General features: G+C 37.0%; 1 protein-coding gene across 1 annotated transcript in view; it reads left to right on the forward strand.

Moving 5' to 3' along the window:
- DNAH7 (dynein axonemal heavy chain 7) overlaps positions 1–21403 on the forward strand; it is a 252298-nt gene that overhangs the window by 46219 nt on the left and 184676 nt on the right. Inside the window, exons 11-16 of the mRNA XM_039248955.1 lie at positions 7398–7581; positions 8182–8361; positions 12950–13222; positions 13963–14090; positions 16799–16877; positions 20490–20714. Coding sequence (XP_039104886.1) covers positions 7398–7581; positions 8182–8361; positions 12950–13222; positions 13963–14090; positions 16799–16877; positions 20490–20714 — 1069 coding nt within the window. The remainder of the gene's footprint in view (positions 1–7397; positions 7582–8181; positions 8362–12949; positions 13223–13962; positions 14091–16798; positions 16878–20489; positions 20715–21403) is intronic.

Below are 21403 nucleotides of genomic sequence, written 5' to 3' on the forward strand. Positions count from 1 at the left end.
GGAGGAGGGCACTTTGGGGATGAGCACTGAGTGTTATGTGGAAACTAATTTGACAATAAACTATTTGTAAAAAAAAATAAAAATAAATAAAAATAAAATTTGAAAAAAAAAATACAGCATCCCTTCTTAATAAAGACTCTAGAGAAAGTTGGGATAGAAGGAACCTACTTAAACATCATAAAAGCCATCTATGAGAAGCCTTCAGCTAACATCATTCTCAATGGGAAAAAACTGAGAGCTTCCCCCCTGAGATCAGGAACACGACAGGGAAGTCCATTCTCACCACTGTTGTTTAACATAGTGCTGGACGTCCTAGCATCAGCCATCAGACAACAAAAGGAAATCAAAGGCATCAAAATCGGCAAAGAAGAAGTCAAACTCTCACTTTTCACAGACGACATGATACTCTGCGTAGAAAACCCGTCAGACTCCACCAGAAGCCTGCTAGAACTGATCCAAGAATTCAGCAGAGTTGCAGATTACAAAATCAATGTATAGAAATCGGTCGCATTTGTATACACCAATAATGAAGCAACAGAAAGAGAAATAAAGAATTTGATCCCATTCACAATTGCACAAAAAAACCGTAAAATACCTAGGAATAAACCTAACCAAAGATACAAGAGATCTGTATAATGAAAACTATAGAAAACTTATGAAGGAAATTGAAGAAGACACACACAAAAAAAATGGAAAAACATTCCATGCTCATGTGTCGGAAGAATAAATATTGTTAAAATGTCATTACTACCCAAAGCAATCTACACATTCAATGCAATTCCAATCAAAATTGCACCAGCACACTTCTCAAAACTCGGACAAACTGTCCTAAAATTTGTATGGAACCACAAAAAAACCCCAAATAGCCAAAGTAATACTGAAAAATAAAACCAAAACGGGAGGTATCACCATCCCAGACTTTAGCCTCTACTACAAAGCTGTCATCATCAAGACAGTATGGTATTGACACAAAAATAGACACATAGACCAATGGAATCGAATTGAAAACTCAGAGCGGGACCCAAAGGTATACATACAGTCAACTAATCTTTGACAAAGCAGGAAAGAGTATCCAGTGGAAAAAAGACAGCCTTTTTAACAGATGGTGCTGGGAGAACTGGACAGCAACATGCAGAAGAATGAAACTAGGTCATTTTCTCACACCATGCACAAAAATCAACTCAAAATGGATCAAGGACCTGAACGTGAGACAGGAAACTATCAACACCCTAGAGGAGAAAGCAGGAAACAACCTCCTTGACCTCCACCGCAGCAACTTCTTGCTTGACACATCCCCAAAAGCAAGGGAATCAAGAGCAAAAATAAACGATTGGGACCTCATCAAGATTAAAAGCTTCTGCACAGCCAAGGAAACAACCCACAAAACTAATAGGCAACCAACAGAATGGGAAAAGATAGTTGCAAATGACATATCAGATAAAGAGTTAATATCCAAAATCTCTAAGGAACTCACCAAACTCCACACCCGAAAAACAAACAACCCAGTGAAGAAATGGGCAGAAGATATGAACAGACACTTATCCAAAGAGGACATCCAGATGGCCAACAAACATATGAAACGATGCTCAGCATCCCTCCTCATCAGGGAAATACAAATCAAAACCACACTGAGATACCACCTCACGCCAGTCAGAGTGGCTAAAATGAGCAAATCAGAGAACTCTAGATGCTGGCGAGGATGTGGAGAAACGGGCACCCTCTTGCACTGGTGGTGGAAATGCAAACTGGTACAGCCCCTCTGGAAAACAGTGTGGAGGTTCCTCAGGAAACTAACAATAGAACTCCCCTATAAACCAGCAATAGCACTGCTAGGAATTTACCCAAGGGATACAGAAATGCTGAAGCATAGGAGCACATGTACCCCAATGTTCATAGCAGCACTCTCCACAATAGCTAAAACATGGAAAGAGCCTCAGTGTCCATCAACGGACAAATGGATCAAGAAGGTGTGGTTTATCTATACCTTGGAATACTACATGGCAATGAGAAACAATGAAATCTGGCCATGTGTAGCAACATGGATGGACCTTGAGGGTGTTATGCTGAGCGAAATAAGTCAGGCAGAGAAGGACAAATATCATATGTTTACACGTATAGGAGGATTTGGAGGAACTTAACGGAGGACGATGGGGGAGAAGAAGGGGGGAAATGGAGAGGGAGAGAGGCAAACCATGAGAGACTCTTGAATGCTGAGAACAAACTGAGGACTGATCGGTGTGAGAGGGGAGGGAGGAGATGGGCACAGAGGAGGGCACTTGTGGGGATGAGCACTGGGTGTTATATGGAAACCAACTTAACAATAAACTATTAAAAAAAAAAACCTTTATCTGTTATCAATCAATCCCCACTCTCCCTGGCAATCACTAATATGTCTCCATTCTGAATATTTCATATAAGTGGAATGATATAATGTGTAGCCATTTATGTCTGGTTCTTATACTAAGTATAATGTTTTCAAGGTTCATCCACGATGTAGCATATAACAAAACTTTATTCCTTCTCATGGCTAAATAATATTTCATCATATGGATCTAACACATTTTGTTTATCCATTTATCAGTAGACATAGGTTTGTGTTCTTGCTACTTTTTGCCTATTAGGAATAATGCTGCTATGAACCTGTTTTCAGTTCTCTTGGGTATATACCTAGGAGTAGAATTGCTGGGTTACATAATAACTCTATGTGTAACTTTGTGAGGAACTGCCACAGTGCTTCCTAAAGTGTCTGTAAGATGCTCCTACAGCAATATATGAGGGTTCTGTTTCTCCAAATCCTTGTTGACACTTGTTGTTGTCCATCTTTCTGATTATAGTCATCCTAGCAGATGCAAAGTTCTATCTTATTGTGGTTTTGATTTGCATTTCTCTGCTGACTAATTGTTGAACATTTTTTTCATATGCTTATTGCCTGTGTATTTATCTTGTTTGGATAAATGTCTGTTCAAATCATTGCTCTCTGTATTGAGTGATCTTTTTATTGTTGAATGGTAAGAGTTCTTTATATATCTGGCTAGTAAATCTTCATTGGTTATATGATTTGCAAATTTTTCTTCCCTCATGTGACTGATCCTTTCACTTTCTTGATAAGTCTTTGAGGTACAAATTTTTTAAATTTTGATAGAATCTATAATTTTTTTTTTGGTATATGCATCTTGTATCTTGCAACCTTGCTAAACTTACTTATTAGCAACAATAGTTTTCTTGTGTGGAAAGAAGAAATCTTTCTCTGTATTAGGTTGGGTTATCTGGAAATAGAGATAGCTCTACTTTTCTTATATGCATTTGATTTTTTTTTTTCTTCTCCTTGCCTAATTGCTTTGGTTAGAATCTCCAGTACAGTGTTGAAAAGAAGTGGCAGTGGTAGACATCCTTGTTCTGTTCCTGATGTCAGGTTGGGGAAGGATTTCAGTCTTGCAGCATTTGGTTAGCTAGCCATATAGTTTCCCTTTGTTAGGTTGAGGAATTTTCCTTTCTTTTTTAAAAAAAATTTTTTTTAACATTTTATTTATTTCTGAGAGAGAGACAGCATGAGAAGGGGAGGGTCAGATAGAGAGGGAGACACAGAATCTGAAACAGGGTCCAAGCTCTGAGCTAGCTGTCACCACAGAGCCCGACGTGGGGCTCAAACCCACAAACCGTGAGATCATGACCTGAGCCAAAGTCAGCTGCCCAACCGACTGAGCCACCCAGGCACCCCAAGGAATTTCCCTTTCATTCTTAGTTTCTTGATTATTTTTATCACCAATAAAACAGATTTTGCCAAATGTTTCATTTCAGCTGAGATTATAATGGGTTTTTCTACTTTATTAATATGTTATATTATACTCATTTTGCTAAATTGAACTAATCTTTCATTCCTGAGGTAAGTCCCACTTAGCCATGGAGTATAATTCTTTTTATATGCTACTGGATTCAGTTTGCGAGTACTTTGTTGAGGATTTTTGTGTGTACATTCATAAGAAATCTTGGTCTTTATTTTTTTCTTATCGTATTTTTTTCTGGTTTTGGTATGAGAACACTGGCCTCATAGGATGAATTAGAAAGCATTTCTCCCCCCCCACACACACCCGCCCCCTCGGCAGAGTTGGTGAAGGATTGGTGCTAATTCTTCTTTAAATGTTCTATAGAACCTATCAGTGAAGCCATCTTTTCCTGGGTCCTGATCTTTTTATTTTTTAGAAAATTTTCTGATTTTTAGCTCAGCCTCTTGTTATAGTTCTATTCATGTTTTGTATTTCTTTTTGAGTTAGTTTGGTAGTTTGTATCTTTCTAGGAATTTGCTAGATTAATTTGTTGGCATATAATTTTTCATTAAATCCCTTTATAATTTTTAAAAATATCTATAAGGTGAATATTATGTTCTCTTTTTCATTCCTAGTTTTAACAATTTTAGTCTTCTTTCTTTCTTTCTTTCTTTCTATCTGTCTGTCTATCTATCTATCTATCTGTCTTGGTACAGTTTTGTCAATTTTGCTGATTTTTTAAAAGCCAACTTTTGAAGGCTGTTGATTTTCTCTATTTTTTTGTTCTCTATTTTTCCTACTCATATCTTTATTTCTTCTTTTCTCCTTGACTTTAGTTTGCTCTTTTTCCAGTTTCTAGTGGAAATTTAGGTTATTGAGTTAAGATCTTTTTTATTTTTTAATGTAGATGTTGATAGCTATCAGTTTCCCTCTGGTCACTGCTTTTTTTCATTCTGTGAGTTTTGGTAAAGTTTTCATATTCATTCATCTCAAATTATTTTCATATTTCCCTTGTGATTTCCTTTTTGATTGGCTGATTGTTTAGGACTATGTTGTTTAATTTCCATGTATTTGTAAATTTCCAGAGTGTCCTTCTGTTTATGATTTGTATAATTTCAATACTTTTATATTTTTTGAGACTTAGGACAACCAACTATTTTTGATCTTTTCTCAGAAGCCTCTTCTGTATGTACTCCTTTCCCTTTGTTCCCACTGCAACTACCTCTGGCAGACTTTTTTAATCTCTCAGGTAGCCTACAAACCACTGGCAAATGACTCTTAACCCCTAATTCATTGCTTCCCTTTCATTGACCAAATAAGTCAACATTTCTTAACCTGCCTTTTAAGGTCTTTTGCAACCTGGACCTAACCTCTCTTTCCCATTCTCTGAAATGTTCTGAAAAGACTTTCACCTTGGGCCATGCCTGGAGAAGTAGTCACGTTGAATTAAACAGGACATAACTTCTAAGACTAATCTGTAACTGTATATTATCACTGTTAAGTATTCGATGAGTAAAGGCTCTTTGTTCTCCTTTTTAATCAATTATTGATTTTTTATGTTTATTTATTATTTTTGAAAGAGAGAGACAGAATCTGAAGCAGGCTCCAGGCTCAGTGCTGTCAGCACAGAGCCCAATGCAGAGCTCAAATCCACAGACTGCAAGATCATGACCTGAGCTGAAGTTGGATGCTTAACCAACTGAGACACCCAGGCACCCCCAATTACTGATTTTTAAAATAGTTATTCCTTACTTGTTTTTATCTGTAGGATGGGACTGCTAGGAAAACTTGAAAGTTGTTTAGTTGCCTCCCTCTTAAACTCTGTGACTCTTAGCATTGCTCTCTTTACACATAATTATATCAAATTGAATCAGAGGTTAAGGAGATTAAACAGAACAAAAAGCTCTTGAATTCCATCACCAAAATATTATGATTCACACTATTTATAGTACTTCTCATTACTAGAGAAGCCTCTCTTCTGTTCTTCAATACCCAGCCCAAATGACATTTCTTCTATGAAATATCTGTTGTTACGTCTTCAAAAATGATCTCTTCCTTCTGAATACCTCTGTCACTTTATTCTCTTATAATTCCTTCCTTTTATAATATGTGTTTATGTGTTTGTCTTTTTCTCCTTCCATTAGCCTATAAGCACTTTGAGGACTGAATAGTGATTTTGTACCAAGTGTTTTATACGTAATAGGGAGCCCTTTGGGACAATGGCTGAATTTTTAAATTTTCTTAAAAAAAAACAACAACAAATCATTTCCAGTTAGATAGCCCCAAATTTATTCCATTTCCTGTCTGAACTACTGGAAGTTTCTCAGTTCCCTTAATCTAGCATTGGCCTTCTCTACTTGGTATTTGCCTCTTGTCCTCTTTACTTATTGCTTAAACAATGAGAACTTACTGGAGAAGGATCCACCATGGCTTCATTTTAGAGCGTGAGGCTGTGCCAGCTTCTTGTGTTTAGCTCCCAAGTTCTGCAAAAGTCCTTTCAGACTTTCTCCCACTTATTCCTATTTTCTAGGAAGAAATTTCTATATCCTTTCTATTATAGACAATGAAATGATCACATATATTAGCCCCATTTATCCCCCTATTTTCTTATTATCTTACTTCTGCTTCAGATTGTTTTCTCATGATCTTCCTCATCTCATTTCCATCCTTCAGTGAAATTGCCATCTTCATTATAAAACTCTTCTCTGCTACTTACATGGAAAATTATATCTCAGTCCTTTGGCGTCAAGACTGTCTTTTTGCTATGACACATTGCCTTCATTATCATAAGAGATAAAGGACGATGTCATATCTTTTTATGTCTGCCATGACACTGTTCCTAGCACATAGTAGCTACCAAACATGTATTTGTTAAAGGAATGAATACATATATTTAAAATTTAGATCCCTCTTGGAGCATTCAGGCAACTCCTGAAAATATGTGGACTCTACTTTTAAGAATTCTATTATCTCTTACGAAAGAAATATCAATATTCCTTAATTTTATAGTGTTAGTGGTTTTATAAATTGAGAACTTCACTTTTTCTGTTTACATATTTACTGTTAGCCTTTTATTACAAGGATATGTACACATTTGAAACTTTGTTTTAAATCAGTCATTCTTTCAGGATTTTACGTTAAGGGGAATAAGAAAATAGACACTTGATTTTATTGATTTATCTTGTTTTCAAGTCATTGTGAAAAAGAATAGGATAAAGTACCAAGTGGGTTGAACCAAATAAGCTCTCTTGACTTAATCAGCTATTTACATTTTCTGTTTAAACTAACAAATTCATTCCCTGAAGAACATTTTACAGACCGATGAGGAGTATTTTGTACTATCCAGTATTTTTATTTCAGTAGTATAGGAATCATAGTTTCAGGAGTTAGATTTACATTTTTTTCTCACAGCATCACATTGCTGAGTCATTTTCTATTGGCTATGATTAAAATTTCTTTTCCTAGAAAAAGTGATATATGCCAGTGCTTGCATTTCAGAGGGTGGATAATGTCAGTGAGCAATATAGCCCTCTATGAAGACCTTTGGATGTCCAGAAGTTACTGTTAATGCTTAATGTGAAAGGAGTAATTCACTGAAAGTATTAACTTTTAAAAGTCTTTTGTGCTCTCAAGGTGGTTTCCAGAAGTGCAGAATATTTATTACCAAGGTAATAAAAAGAAGCAATTGCCAACTGGTGACAGCAGTGCCAAATTGGAATCTTTTTTCAACTGTGCGGCTACACTTATGACTTTACAGCTGCAGGAACTCACTTTGGTCTCCATGCAGGACTTCACAGACCTAATTGCACAACCACCTGTAAGTACAGTGCAATTCCACCAGTGTTCATCTACTAATTTATTTTAAAAGGAAAAAGATTAAAAAAAAAAAAACTACCAGTAGAAGATGAGGAAGTATATCTTTAGACCACTGAACTATTTTTAAAAAGCTAGTGTCAACCTGAATATTCAGGATGTATGATTATCATCACATTGGTGAGGATTAACAAGGAGAAGTGGAAATTCTCATTACGGGGAAATTTGAGTCACGATGGCTGGGGAAGATTTCTGCAAGGAACTCTTTTCTTTTGGGAAGAAGGTCCTGTTAGAGTTGAGCTGAGCCTAAGAATTTAAATGTTCTCTTGGACTCTTTCTTCTGTGATTCTAGAGCCCCACTGCTGTCATATCCTGCTTTTTCTGTAACCTTGATGCTATAGTTGATCTGTAGGCCCGGTGAATACTAGATGCCAACAAGGCTAGCTGGAAATTGCTCTTGCTCTTTTTAGTAGAGCTCCTCATTGGCTTAACATCTAGGGCATAAGAGGAAGGGTGAGTTCCCATGTGTTCTAATTGGGACCTGCGCACTCTTTAGTCTCTCCCAGTTCATATAAATATTCACATTTATAAATACTCTTTGCAGGATTCCATTAGAGCTTTTGAACATCCAGGTTTCATCATGAGACTGATTCTTGAAAATGACACCATTAAGTTTGAACCTGAGTTCAGTGACTATATAGACATCCTTCTAAATGTTTATGATATAATGATGAAGGCTGTCAGTTTTGTGCCAAGAGTGGAGACCAAATTGTATTCCAAATGGGTAAGTAACGAGGATATTCTGATTGTTTGAATTTTCATGATGATATTCACTTCAAACAACCTCTAAAAGCTGTAGACATGTATCCTCTGCTTTGCATAATATAAATGGCCTAGAAATATTGGCTTATCAGAAAATTTTAATTAAAAAATGCTATTTTCCCATTAGTTGCTATTACAGTATTCTTAGTTTCTTAGTCTAGTCTTCCACTGGGCTGAGAATTTTCTTAAGGGAAAAAATTAATGTTGTGATCAAGTTTAAAGCAGTCAGTGAGTGTTGGCCGTGGCCCTTGAGCCGTGCCATAGATCTCCATACTTTGCTAGCTCTGTAAAACTGCCCTCCAGTTGATGAAACTCTCCTCAATCTTTGTCCATAAGTTGTAATGTCTCTGTACTTTGAAATCATAGATTCTACTTCCCTTCTCTCTTTGGCCATTTTATTTAGCCAACCTATGCTGAACTATGACATCTCAGAAGTAGTTACTACAATCTAGTGTATGAAATGAGCCTGTCTAATTCCTTAATTTGAAAGGTTTTCAAGCTTTGTAATTCCAATGAGTATCTTATTTCTTTTTTAATTTTAAAATAGTTCACAAATATTTCATGTATACAGGAGTCCAAGGGACTATTCTGTAGTTTCAAGTGGCAGGGAAGTTAACCCCTATGTACTTATAATCTAACTAGAGAAATGGAATATTATTGATACATTTAAGCTCTCCCTCCTCCCCACTACCCTTCCCTGTTCACATTCCTCTCCTTCTATCTTCTAGCAAAAGAATCACTATCTTGAATTTTATCATTATTTTTCTGAAAGTTTTAAGATAAACTTACTGTCTGCATACCTCTAAATAATTTCCATTTAGTTTTTCCATGTCCTTGTATATATGTGGAGTCCTCTCATAATCAGTGACCTGTTTTATTTTACTCAACATTGTGATTGTGAAATTATCCATTGTGAGGTTATTATCCTCTTCATAGAACTTCTGTTTTTTTAAAAAAAATTTTTAATTTTTTAAATGTTTTTATTTGTGTGTGTGTGTGAGAGAGAGAGAGAGAGAGTGTGTGTGAGCAGGGGAGGGTCAGAGAGAGAGGGAGGTACAGAGTCCAAAGCAGGCTCCAGGCTCTGAGCTAGCTATCAGCACAGAACCTGACGTGGGGCTTGAACCCATGAACCATGAGATCATGACCTGAGCCGAAGTCGGACGCTTAATTGACTGAACCTCCCAGGTGCCCCTTAAATTTTATTTTCTAGGAATTCCATTAAGTTCTTTGTCAAATAGACCTGGCCATATTTGATAGTCTCAGGTACTTAGTCATATATTCATTACTCTTTTACTTCTTCATTTGCTGATCTGACACTTGCTCCTGGTGGTTTATTTCTGTGGATGTTTTCTCTTTATTATTATGGGCTCATACCTCTAAGAACTCTATGCAGGGAAGTCCTTGAGGCCTTAATAAGTTGGTTCTTTTAGAATTGCATAGAGAGGCCTCTACAGACCAAGGACCATTTTTAAAAAATATTTATCTACTTTTGAGAGAAAGAGAGAGAGAGATACAGATACAGACAGTAGGCAAGGAGGGGAGGGACAGAGAGAGGGAGACACAGAATCCAAAGCAGGCTCCTGGCTCTGAGCTGTCAGCACAGAACCCGATGAGGGGCTCAAACTCAAGAGCTGTGAGATCATGACCTGAGCCGAAGTTGGTGGCCCAACTGACTGAGCCACCCAGGCGCCCCTTACCAAGGACGATTTTTAACAAAATTCTTGCTGAGAATTTCGTGAACAACACTGGCCATGTGAGTGCTTACCCAAATCTGTCTGAGAACAGCCTGGTGGTCACAAATTCTTAGGGTGACCATCCTTTTCTTCTCCACTGAAAAACAAGGTCAAGCCAAGATATCTTCCTTACTTTTGCCCCTCATTCAAAGGTTCTGTGACCTTTCAGCATTCTGAAATTTTGTGCCACATTTCAGTGTTCTTGGCTTTCCATGAGTATATCAGTTAGGACTTCCCTCCTTGATCAGGCCTGAGGCTTTGTTCCCTGACAGCCACTCTCTCCATCCTCCTCCCCTGCACAGGAGCCCACTTTGCTGGAGACTCCTGAAAGCAAAGCTTAGGCCACCGGGATCAGCAGTCACCAGGGTAGCTGCTCACTTTTGCACACAGTTACCTCTCAGTTTAAGTGTTCTCTCACATTTGGCCCCTAGACTTGCCCTATTATTTTGCTTCCTTAGCTGTACATTATAAAAGTTAAATTTGGCAATTTGTCCAGTATACTTCTATGTTTTGAACTAGATAGTTATTTTCAGGTTCACTACTCCTCATATTGCCAAAAATAGAAGCCTCTCAAGAAACGTAGTTCACTTTGTCTTTTGTTTAATTTCGGTTTGTCTACTGCCTCCTTCCCTAGTCATACCGTGCCTTGGTTCAAGAATGACTTCTGAGGGAGCTTATGAAACAGACAAATAAAACAAGTTAATAAGAATAATAGTAAAACCTTGACTTGCGAGTACAATTCATTCCAGAAACATGCTTATAATCCAAAGCACTTGTATATCAAAGTGAATTTCAAGAACCATTGGCTCACTTATGATCACATGACATTCAGGATCATATACTACTTATATTGCAAGACGTCGCTCATTTACCAAGTTAAAATTTACTAGAAATGTTTGCTCGTCTTGCGGAATGCTCACAGAACATGTTACTCGTGATCCAAGGTTTTACTGTACTAGACATGCTCATAGTGGAGTAAAGGATTACCATCGTTTGAATGAATACAGTTGCTATAATTCAATGGCTATAAAATGCAAAATCTAGGGGCACCTAGGTGCTACAGTTGGTTAAGCAGCCCACTCTTGGCTTTGGCTCAGTTCATGATCTCGTGGTTCATGGGTTGGAGCCCTGAGTTGGGCTCTGTGCTGACAGTGCAGAGACTGCTTGGGATTCTCTCTCTTTCTCTCTCAAAATAAATAAGTAAACTTTAAAATAAAATATGGCTCTAAGTTTTCGGGTTTCTAAAGTGAAGAGGAAAATTTGACACATTTTAACTATGACTAAACAGTTCACTTAGACTGCTTTGGTGTCTTTCCTGGTATCAGATTTTGAGAGTGAGGTCTTACATGGGATATTATACATGAGGTAATGGTTCTGAAATCTTACATGTTGCCATCACCTGGTGACATTTTAAAAACACAAATCCACCTTCACCACCTCTTGCCCCAGAGATGTGGATTCGCCATGATAGCTGGTTCTCAGAAATAGGTTGCCAGAATCATCTAGGGATATTTTGCTAGTAATCAGTTAGGTTTGGAAACAAGCAGTATAGGGCATTTCAGGTAAGATGACTGAACTTGGTTTCAATGACCTTTGACAACAACTGCAGGTGACATTCATAGAAGAACATTCATAAGAACTGTTCTTATCACAATCTTTGATAAAAAATGAAAGTGAGAATAAAATACACTTTTTTGGGTGTGCTAATTTGGCGCAGTCAGTTAAGCATCCGACTGACTCTTGGTTTCAGCTCAGGTCATAAACTTACGGTTTGTGAGATGGAGCTCTGCATCAGGCTCCTCACTGACAGCACGGACCCTGCTTGGGATTCTCTTCCTCCCTCTCTCTCTCTGCCCCTCCCCCTGCCCAGATAATTTAAAAAATGCTTAAATACACTCCTTTTCACTTATGTTCTCAAGAAGCATCTAGTTCTAAGCGATAGGATTTTCTGAAATCCCACTAGGGAGCATAGAGGGCAAATGCACCCCAGATACCTGATTAAATTATCCAGTTCTCTAAGGAATCCTGGGATGTTATCAAGTAAATGCTGTAGAATATCCATTACAGATCATCGTTTTTGTTGGTTACAATTAAAAATCTCTTCTTCAAATGAGAGGTAGAGCATATATATTTTTAAGTGTAACTTGACTCAAGATACTAAACCATGTAGGCACATTTACTTGCCCTCTTATTTGAAAAGAGGAGATGAGCTTTTGAGATTTGTTTGCTTATTAAAAATTGTTATCTGATCCATTATTCCTATGGTGATAGCAGAATGCATGTTTTGCAACTAGGGATTTCAGTCTGCTCTAGTTGCTGTTCACAGAATCAAAGATCAAAGGTCAATGAATGAGTAAACAATCTTTCTTTGTTCTAGACAGATTACCGCTCAAGGTGAAAAAGTACTGTGATCAAAGGATATGATGATATGACATTGAGCTAGCTTATTTTTAAAAATAAAGTACAATGCGAGCACTACTTTCAGAAAGCTAGCATTTATAGCTGCACAAATAAAATGTAGATTTGGGTTTTTGTATGCTTTTATTCTGCATATTTTCAAGTGATAGTTCTTTCATCTATTTGGAAAAACAAAACACAACCAGGTAGCCTTGAAGTAAAACAAAAATGAAACTTAGATATTTAATATCTGCTGTGATTAGACTGAATATCTTTCTACAGAGATTAGAAAATCAAAAAGACCTTGTGAGAAAAAATAAAAGGCAATAGGGTAATACTGGCATTTTTACAAAGATAAATACTATGGCTACCTTAACTTGTTTTTCAAAACAAACGTTATTTATTTTTCCCTCTGTTTAGGAAAGTAAATCTAAACCAACAACTCTGAAGCCAATAATTCTGAAGGAAATTATTGAGGCCCATAAAGAAAAGGTGAGGGAGGTGATAATGAAAGAGAGCGTGGCGCCTCTGGAACACCTCAGGCTCTATGACAAGTATAACTTTCTGATCACCAGAAAAGCCGAGCAAGATGTTGATGCTTTCCTGGAAGAAAATCATAATTATGAGAAAATAATACAAGAAATTCGCAAATACCAAAAACTAATAGAGGAAATACAGTACACATCTAGAAAGGTGAATGATCCGTTCTTGTACAACTGTTCTTTGTAAATAACCATCTTTTCCCAAGTTTATTCAGATGTGTTTGTAGAGCCTGCAGTCAAAGAATCAGACCATTACTCTCAACAGGGAAAATACTGCCTTGCCCTGTGCCAAACATTGGCGAGCCCTGCACAGGGTTCGTGTGCTCATAGGGCTGGAAGTCTAGTGCTTCAAGTCTGACTCTTAAGTATTTATTACATGATTGGACCCCTCAAAAATTCCAAGAACTTAATTTTTTTTGACTTTAATGTTTATAAATCCTTTGGAAAGTATGGTAATTATACCAAAATGTGATTGCTTCTGTTTAGTAAGAGACTGGAAATTTAAAATTTTCCTTTGTCCTTTTTTATAGTTTCCAAATTTTCCACCCTAAGCATGCACTCCTGTTTTGTATAGAGCAAATATAGCATTTAAATCCCTTACTATCTATTTTGCAATAACTCAATTCTGCGAAGTTCTTATATCCATTTGTTGTCCTGAAATAGAATTGGCTTCCAAGATAACTAACTCTTGAAGGAGATTTACCCAGAAGATAGTTGTAAAATACAAATGAGCATTTCGAAAACCCTGCCTGCATCATATTAAAAAAAACCACAAAAACTCAATTTTGTTAGATCATGCACACACAAAACCAATATTGTGAGAGAGGCAAAATTGTGGGCATCTTTTATTTCTTTTTATGTTTATTAAGCTTTTAATACTTATTATTGTAGACTGTCCGTTTAGGAATGTTTGAAGTGCGCTGTGAGGAATTAATCAGAGCTTTGGTGAAGCGAGCAGAAGTTATTTGTGGAAGACTTATAGCTAAAATGTTCAGAGATCATCAGGAAGTGAATACAAGGTATTTATGTGATATTGACTTTTTTTTTCAGGGGGATGTTAGATAGAATCTATTGTCATATTGATGACAAATAAAATTATGGATTAAAACAGTGTCATCGATGATCCTCCAAGAAGATAAATGCCAAACTTATTTCTACTTGGCTTTGTTATTTTGTGTCTATTATTATTTTTCACCACAAATACCTTCCCAATTGTCTCAGTTAAGGGGTATTAAAATGTGCATTTTGTTTGCGCAAGTAAGATGGGTGCTATCTAACTTCACAAAGGTGAACAATAAGTTTGTCTAATCAGTAGAGAAAATGGATTTTCAAAGTGGACTTACCCCGTAGTTGTCATGGGTCCTGATGGATACTCAAATTTGGAACTTCATCTTACTCTGATTATTCTTCAAAGCTATGATAACTTGTTGTCTTAACTAAAAACTTATTTGTTGACGAACCTGGAGATTTTTAGGACAACTGGCTCATGTTAAGTAAACTCACAGAATGCTCAGGTGTAAAGCAGAACACCTGTTTATTTAACGCAAGAAGTAGAACTAGTCTTTCAGCAATTGGTTTTAGTGTTGTTCTTGGAACCTCTTCTCTGGTATCAGTTATGTGGAAAATCTTCCCCCTCCCCCACCAAATACTCAGAAATTTTGTAACAGTTACAGAAGTAGAGGAGAAAATTGGATCTTTGAAAAGAACATTCAGGCTATAGAAAAGCCAGAAGGAAGCTTGTATTCGGCACAACAGTAGGTACTTACACTCCAAATGTGAATAAAACTGCTGAGGGAAGTTACAGTGTTGAAGAGGAAATAGACATGCAAACTGGTAGATTACAGTAGGACTCAGTAAATAGTGTAGTGAGCCACAAAAGTAGAACAGAGAAGGAAATGATGAATTTCTTTCACAGCAGAGGTTGGGGAAGTGGGGAAAATCAAGGGAAAGCTAGTTACAAAGAGGAAGAGGAAATGAGAATTCATTTTGAAGGCTGAGTAGTAGGAGTCTGCCAGGTGAACAATGTAAGTAAAAGAATTCCAGTTAGAAAAAAGTAACATGACGAAGGGGGTGAGGTATGAAAATGGCATGGTATATTTTAACAAGTAGGACTGATCTGTGTTCCTTTAATAGACACTCTGAGGAAAGCGGACTTGCGTAGCTTCCTCTCTGGGAACTAGAATCCTATATTCAGCTGTAAGAGCACCTTTTCTTCTAAAAGTTCTGGAAGAATAGTGAAAATGTCTTTTACTTGTAGCTTTGTATGCTGAGTGAAATATTTATTTTAATTTCATAGCTATTCTCGCTGCCCCCTAACTGCCCTCTGAGCTTGTACCAGTTCTACTTTTTCCCTTTTTCTCCTAATCCTACCTCTCACCACACTCACCGGATTTATAGAGGACATATCCAGAATATTAGTGGAACCATAGGTACAAATGCCTCAACTTCTTGCCCCTACATGTCTCAGCTCGTCTGTATGAACCCTTCATACCCGTCTGCCCGCATTTTCAGAGGGCGAGAGTCAGTCACACCATCCAAAGTTCTTCTCTTTGCCTATGGACTCAACCCCATTGCCTCCTATCTATCTGGAGCTGCTTCGGCCAGTCACCCGTCTCCATTGCATCTCATTTTAAATCTCTCCTTTGCTGTGGCTTCTGCCTTTCAAATGTAAAATCATGTTCAAAACCTTCTTCCATCTTCTACCTTCCCCCTACTTCACCCCAACCTCATTGCCATGCTATTTCTCTCTCCTTCATCTCACAGCCAATCTTCTTGAAGAGATTGCTATACATTTTACCCAGACTTTTTAAGCTTCCACCACTTTTCTTTTTTTTAACCTCACAGTAAGTTTGTTATATTGGCCACAACTAAGTAGGAAATATGTGCATATTACCAGTAGTTTCTGAGCATATAGCCCCATTTTATCCATTTCCTGCGAGTAGAGTGAATCACTCTTATTTAGTACCATTTTTTTGGTGTTATCTCAACTGAAACTCTGGTAGAGCCCCTAAAATTCTAGGTTAGAAGTGATTGTTTACGGTCCTGTCTTTTATATAGGATTGTGAACTGTTTGAGAATCATTATATCTTCTCCACTTCTCTATCTCTGTCACTTAATATTATGATTGAGTGTGTAATAGATGATCATTAAATGTGTATGAATGAGTATGGATACAAATTTGCTTTTAATTTTTTAGATATCATACAGATAAGAGCAACTTTATTTTTCATGTAATGGCACATTTTTAAAAATTTTAGTTAACATACTGTGCAATATTGGTTTCTGGAGTAGAATTCAGTGATTCATCACTTACATACAGCACTCAGTGTTCATCACGACAAGTGCCCTCCTTAATACCCATCACCCATCTAGCCCACCCCCCTCCTACCTTCTTCCATCAACCCTCCATTTGTTCTCTATCATTAAGAGTCTGTTAGGGCCTGTTTCCCCCCTTTTTTTGTTTTAACTTTTCCTCCTTCCCATACGTTCATCTGTTTTCTTTCTTCAATTCCACATATGAGTGAGATCTTATGGTATTTGTCTTTCTCTAACTGACTTATTTCACGTAGCATAACACACTCTAGCTCCATCCACATCATTGCAAATGGAAAGATTTCATTTTTTTGATGACTGAGTAATATTTGTAATGGCATATTTAAATAGGATATAGGAGTATATTTAGGAATAAAGTTTAATTACATAAGATTAATTTTGTTTGGTGTTTCAGATTATGTGATGAATTTGAGAAGATAGCTGAAAAAGCTCTTAGCACTCCTCCAAATACAGCAGAATTAATGGAAATGAAGGTATTATTTATAAACTCTTTATAGTCGTATGTGTATAAGTTAATCGTTATTTCTCCAGCTGTTATTAGTTAATTATCAACATGATAATACAATAATAAGTCACTCCAAAAGTTAAAAACAGACTTAAAATAATGCGTTGTTTTGTATTGTTTTGTTATTCTTAGCCCATGAATCTGAAGTGTGGTGATTCAGGCTGGGTACTCACAAGCCAATTCTGGTAACAATTGGGTCACTCACACAACTGGGTCCGCTAGTTCTCAGTTGGGTCGACTAGTATAACTGTCTTTGGCAATTTGACTCTGTTCCACTTGTTTCTTAAACTTCAGCAGGCTCACTGGCCATGTTCTCAAGGCATGGTAGAAGACACAAAAGCAAGTGCATGTGTACAACTGCTTTTCAAGTTTCTCTGTGCACCACCTTAGCTAACATCTCATTGACCATGGCAAGTCACAGGGCCGCAGTCAGCCTGAGAAGACACCACGGGGCAGAGATTTCACCCCTGGGGGAGGTGAAATACTGGAGCTCTTAGTGTAATCATCTCCCAATATTTTTGAGAGCACTATTAATACTTATTACCATGCTGATAGGCATAAAACGGGACTGTCTTGGGCAACCTGAGATAGGTGGTCATCCTTAATTTTTTAATCAGATATTTAATCTTTAATAATTTATATTCTATAAGCTATTTTTGTAATATACTAAAATTTTCTGGGGTAGTTTGCCGAAATGTGTTCTGACCATAGGATTAATGGTACTAAAAAGATTAGGAAAGTCTTACTTTAATCATTTTTCATGTTCCTTCTATGTTTGAGGTTTGCCTAATCATGTGTAAAATAGTATAAAACAACTAGCTAGTCACCATTGCATTTAATTCTTATAACAACAGCTTTCATAAGACTTACCCCCCTCCTTTTCCATCCAGAATTACCAAGATCTAAAATAGAATCTTTCCTTTTTAGATTTTAAAATATTTAAGCAAACCCAGAAAAACATGTAAAATCATTCAAAACTTTGTATAGGCAAAGAATTACAAAAGTCCAAATGCTTGTGTGCATTCTTTATTTACTTAACAGTTTTTTTAAATCATTAGAACCGACTTCTACATATGTGCCTTTAACTAAAAAAGTTCCATTTTCTTTAAGTATTTGTACTTGGATTGGTGTTGTTAGTATGTGAATCTGTGTGTGTGTGTGTGTGTGTGTGTGTGTGTGTATTTGATACACACATCAATTTATAATCTCTTTTAGAAAAGTTTTATATTAGTTGTAAGATGTCAAGTGATGCTTTGATTATGGGTGATTATAAAGTAATCAGAGAGTCCCACAACTGTAGATCCTTGGGAAAAATGAATATTGAGCATGAAGAGTGTCATTTATTTACCTCCTAACTGTCACTGGAAATACTCACAAATCTGGAGTTATTTAGTGTGAATTTCTACTGCTCATAGCAACCTTGAGCAGAATTAGCAAATAGGATTCATGAACTGGTATTTAAAATACTGCTGTTAAAATATAGTCACACGAGGGCAAAATAACTTCTCAATTTGTTCAATCCTGAAATCAGTCATTTACCATCAGTAGGGGAAATAAAAAATGCAGTCATTTGACTACATAGAAATCTGATTAACCAAAGTACAAAAGTATATTTTCAGTTAGATATTTTGTTACTTGTGGAAACCAGCAAGGTTCCCATCTCATTTGTTGGAATTTGCAACATAATATTTAGTCTTTTTAGAATCATCTACTAATGAAAGCCTTTTGGACAGTGTTGCTTTTTTCCATTTATATTACAGAAGTAAATTTTTTAGCAATATGGGATTGTACAAAATAAAAAGCAGAGGTTCATCTTTTCCCATAATTCATCTCTTCAGAATAATAATTGTAGTTTAGTGTGAATTCTGCTCTTTCCAAACATATACAGTGTTAAGTTTAAATAACACTAGAGAGAGAGAGAGAGAGATGAAGAAAGTCAGAGATTGAGATTGAATAGACTTTTAAACATTGAGAAAACAGCATTTACTTCACAGACAGGGAGGTAGGAGAGGAAATATAGATAGTTACAAGTAATTGCCAACCTTCTCATTTTTCAGGGGGTAGCAGTTTTCCTTCAGCACTTATATTATTAAGATATGTAAATTAACATTTGCAAAAGAGCTTTGAGAGAGCTATATCTGTATGTGTACAGATATACATGCGCCCATGCTCGTGCACATGCTTGTACATACATACACCTGTACGTTCATACCCTCCCCCCAGATTCATTTTTGCAAAAACAAAATCATTACTCTGCTGCACATTACATTATTCACTTGACAACATACCCTCTTTGTATTTCGCCTAGGTTAACAAGGAATCTTGTTTTTTTCCCAAGATCAGTAGTTAATTACTCTAACATGATTTATTAAATGATCTGTCATTTCACTCCTGGATTTAAATGCATCCTTTCAACATTAAACTTCCATATGTACTTGGATCTGTTTCTAATCTCTGCTCCATCCTCTCTTCCTGGGACAGAACGAGAACTGTTTACATTATTGCATCTATATATAGTATGTTTTCATATTTGGCCAGGCTAGTTTCTATCAATTTTCTTTTTCATGATTATCTTGGCTACTCATAAGTATTTACCATTTCAGAGACTTTCAGAATTATATCAAGTTTCATTTTTTGAAATGCCATTGCAATTTTGATTGAAATTCAAACTTTGATGGAAATCCTCCTCATTGGAGAATTTACATATTGAGAATATAACATCTTACCATATGTTTCTACACTTATGCAGAATTTTAAATATGTCCTTCAATAAAGTATTACAGTTTTCCACATACAGATGTAGCCCATTTCTTATTAAATCTGTCTGTAGCTATATTTTAGTTTTTGTAATTAATGAAAGTGTTGTAGCGCTGTTGTCCATGGCAAGTTTGCACTTTCACATTTGTTATGGTGGCGGTGATTTGACTAATAATTGTCTCCCCCAACTAGACCAGAAAGTCTCTGAGGGCAGAGCCCCAGGCTGTTGGTTGTCACACAGAATTTTCAGTACCTGCCACAGTGTCAGGCACATAGTAGGTACCCCAAAATGCTCTTCTGAAACAATAGAGGATATTACTTGTTTCATCTCTCCCAGAAAACCAAAAATTCTCTGGTTTTCTTCCTTTTTAATATTTATTTATTTTGGAGCAGGAGAGGGGGATGGAGAGAGAGAACTAAAGGGAAGGAGGGAAGAGGAGGGGCAGAGAGAGGGGGAGACACAGAATCCGAAGCAGGCTCCTGGCTCTGAGCCGTCAGCACAGAGCCCGATGTGCGGGACTCGAACACACAAATTGAGATCATGATCTGAGCCAAAGTCGGACACTTAACTGACTGAGCCACCCGGATGCCCCTCTGGTTTTCTTTTTTACGTGTTGCTCAGTATTTGCTATTTTTCTTTACTGCTGTTGTGAGGAGGTGCTTGGGACCGATGAGAAGTAAACTATGCTGCAGTCTCCTGTCTTGAACCAAAAATCTACACTTCTAAGAAGTCTGTACATATTTATGCAAAGCATCTCCACAGCCTCTTTTGTTACTTGAGCTGTTCATTAAAATGTCATTTGTAATTTTTGTTTTCCTGCAGGCTTACATTCAGAAGGTAGAGACAACTGACATGGTTGAGCTGGGACAGAGACTGGTGGATTCTAAAAACTGCCTCGCCTTCCTCATTGAGTGCATCAACTTCTCTCCAGCAGACATAAGGCTAAACAACAATGTTTTCCAGTGGTATGGGAGAATGGACGAAATTTTTGATGAGCACAGGAAAATCATTAAGGAGAAAACAGAACAATATCAAGATGGTCTTAAGGTTGGCATCCTAGATATTTTAAATTATTTTCATTTTCTGGAAATGTTTAAGTTTAGCTTTTTACAGAGCATCGTCAACTCCTCTGTTTCACAGGTCATATATGCAAGCTTTCTCATAGCATCAATTTCAGTAGAAGATAGTATACGTACTACATCGACATGGTATCATTTCTTGATTTTTCAAGGGCAAAAAGTGCTAATATAGTGCCCCAAAATGACCACAAATAAAAATAGTGTTTACCTTATACAGCTTATAGCACACTTTTGAGTTATTTTTATTGTGTAACATCAAAGCTCTCTTGGTGAAGTGTGCCTTCACGTTTCATAATCATTCAAACTCACCCAATAATTGTGCCCAGAGTCCTCGCTCTGACATTCAGTGACTCTTACCTTTTTGTGTATCTTTGATAGAAGATGGTTTGGGATGTCCCCTCGTCTCCTTATCCAGCTTCATCTTCTATCTCCTCCATTCCTTGTTCTTGACTTCTCAGTAACCCTGAGCAACTTTTAGGTCCCTGCCTTCCTACACCTCTCCTCTCTTGCAGATTCTGTCCATTGGCTCGTGAGTGCACCACTGGTCTGCACATGTGCTTGTCTATCTGGTGTACTTGATTGACTTTCTCAGAAATCCACTCAATCAGACCTCAATTCTCCTTCTCCTTTGCTCCCATTACACTTTTCACACATCCC

The sequence above is a fragment of the Hyaena hyaena genome, unplaced genomic scaffold, assembly GCF_003009895.1.
Source record: "Hyaena hyaena isolate Hyena2069 unplaced genomic scaffold, ASM300989v1 scaffold_325, whole genome shotgun sequence".
In the NCBI taxonomy this organism is placed as follows: domain Eukaryota; kingdom Metazoa; phylum Chordata; class Mammalia; order Carnivora; family Hyaenidae; genus Hyaena; species Hyaena hyaena.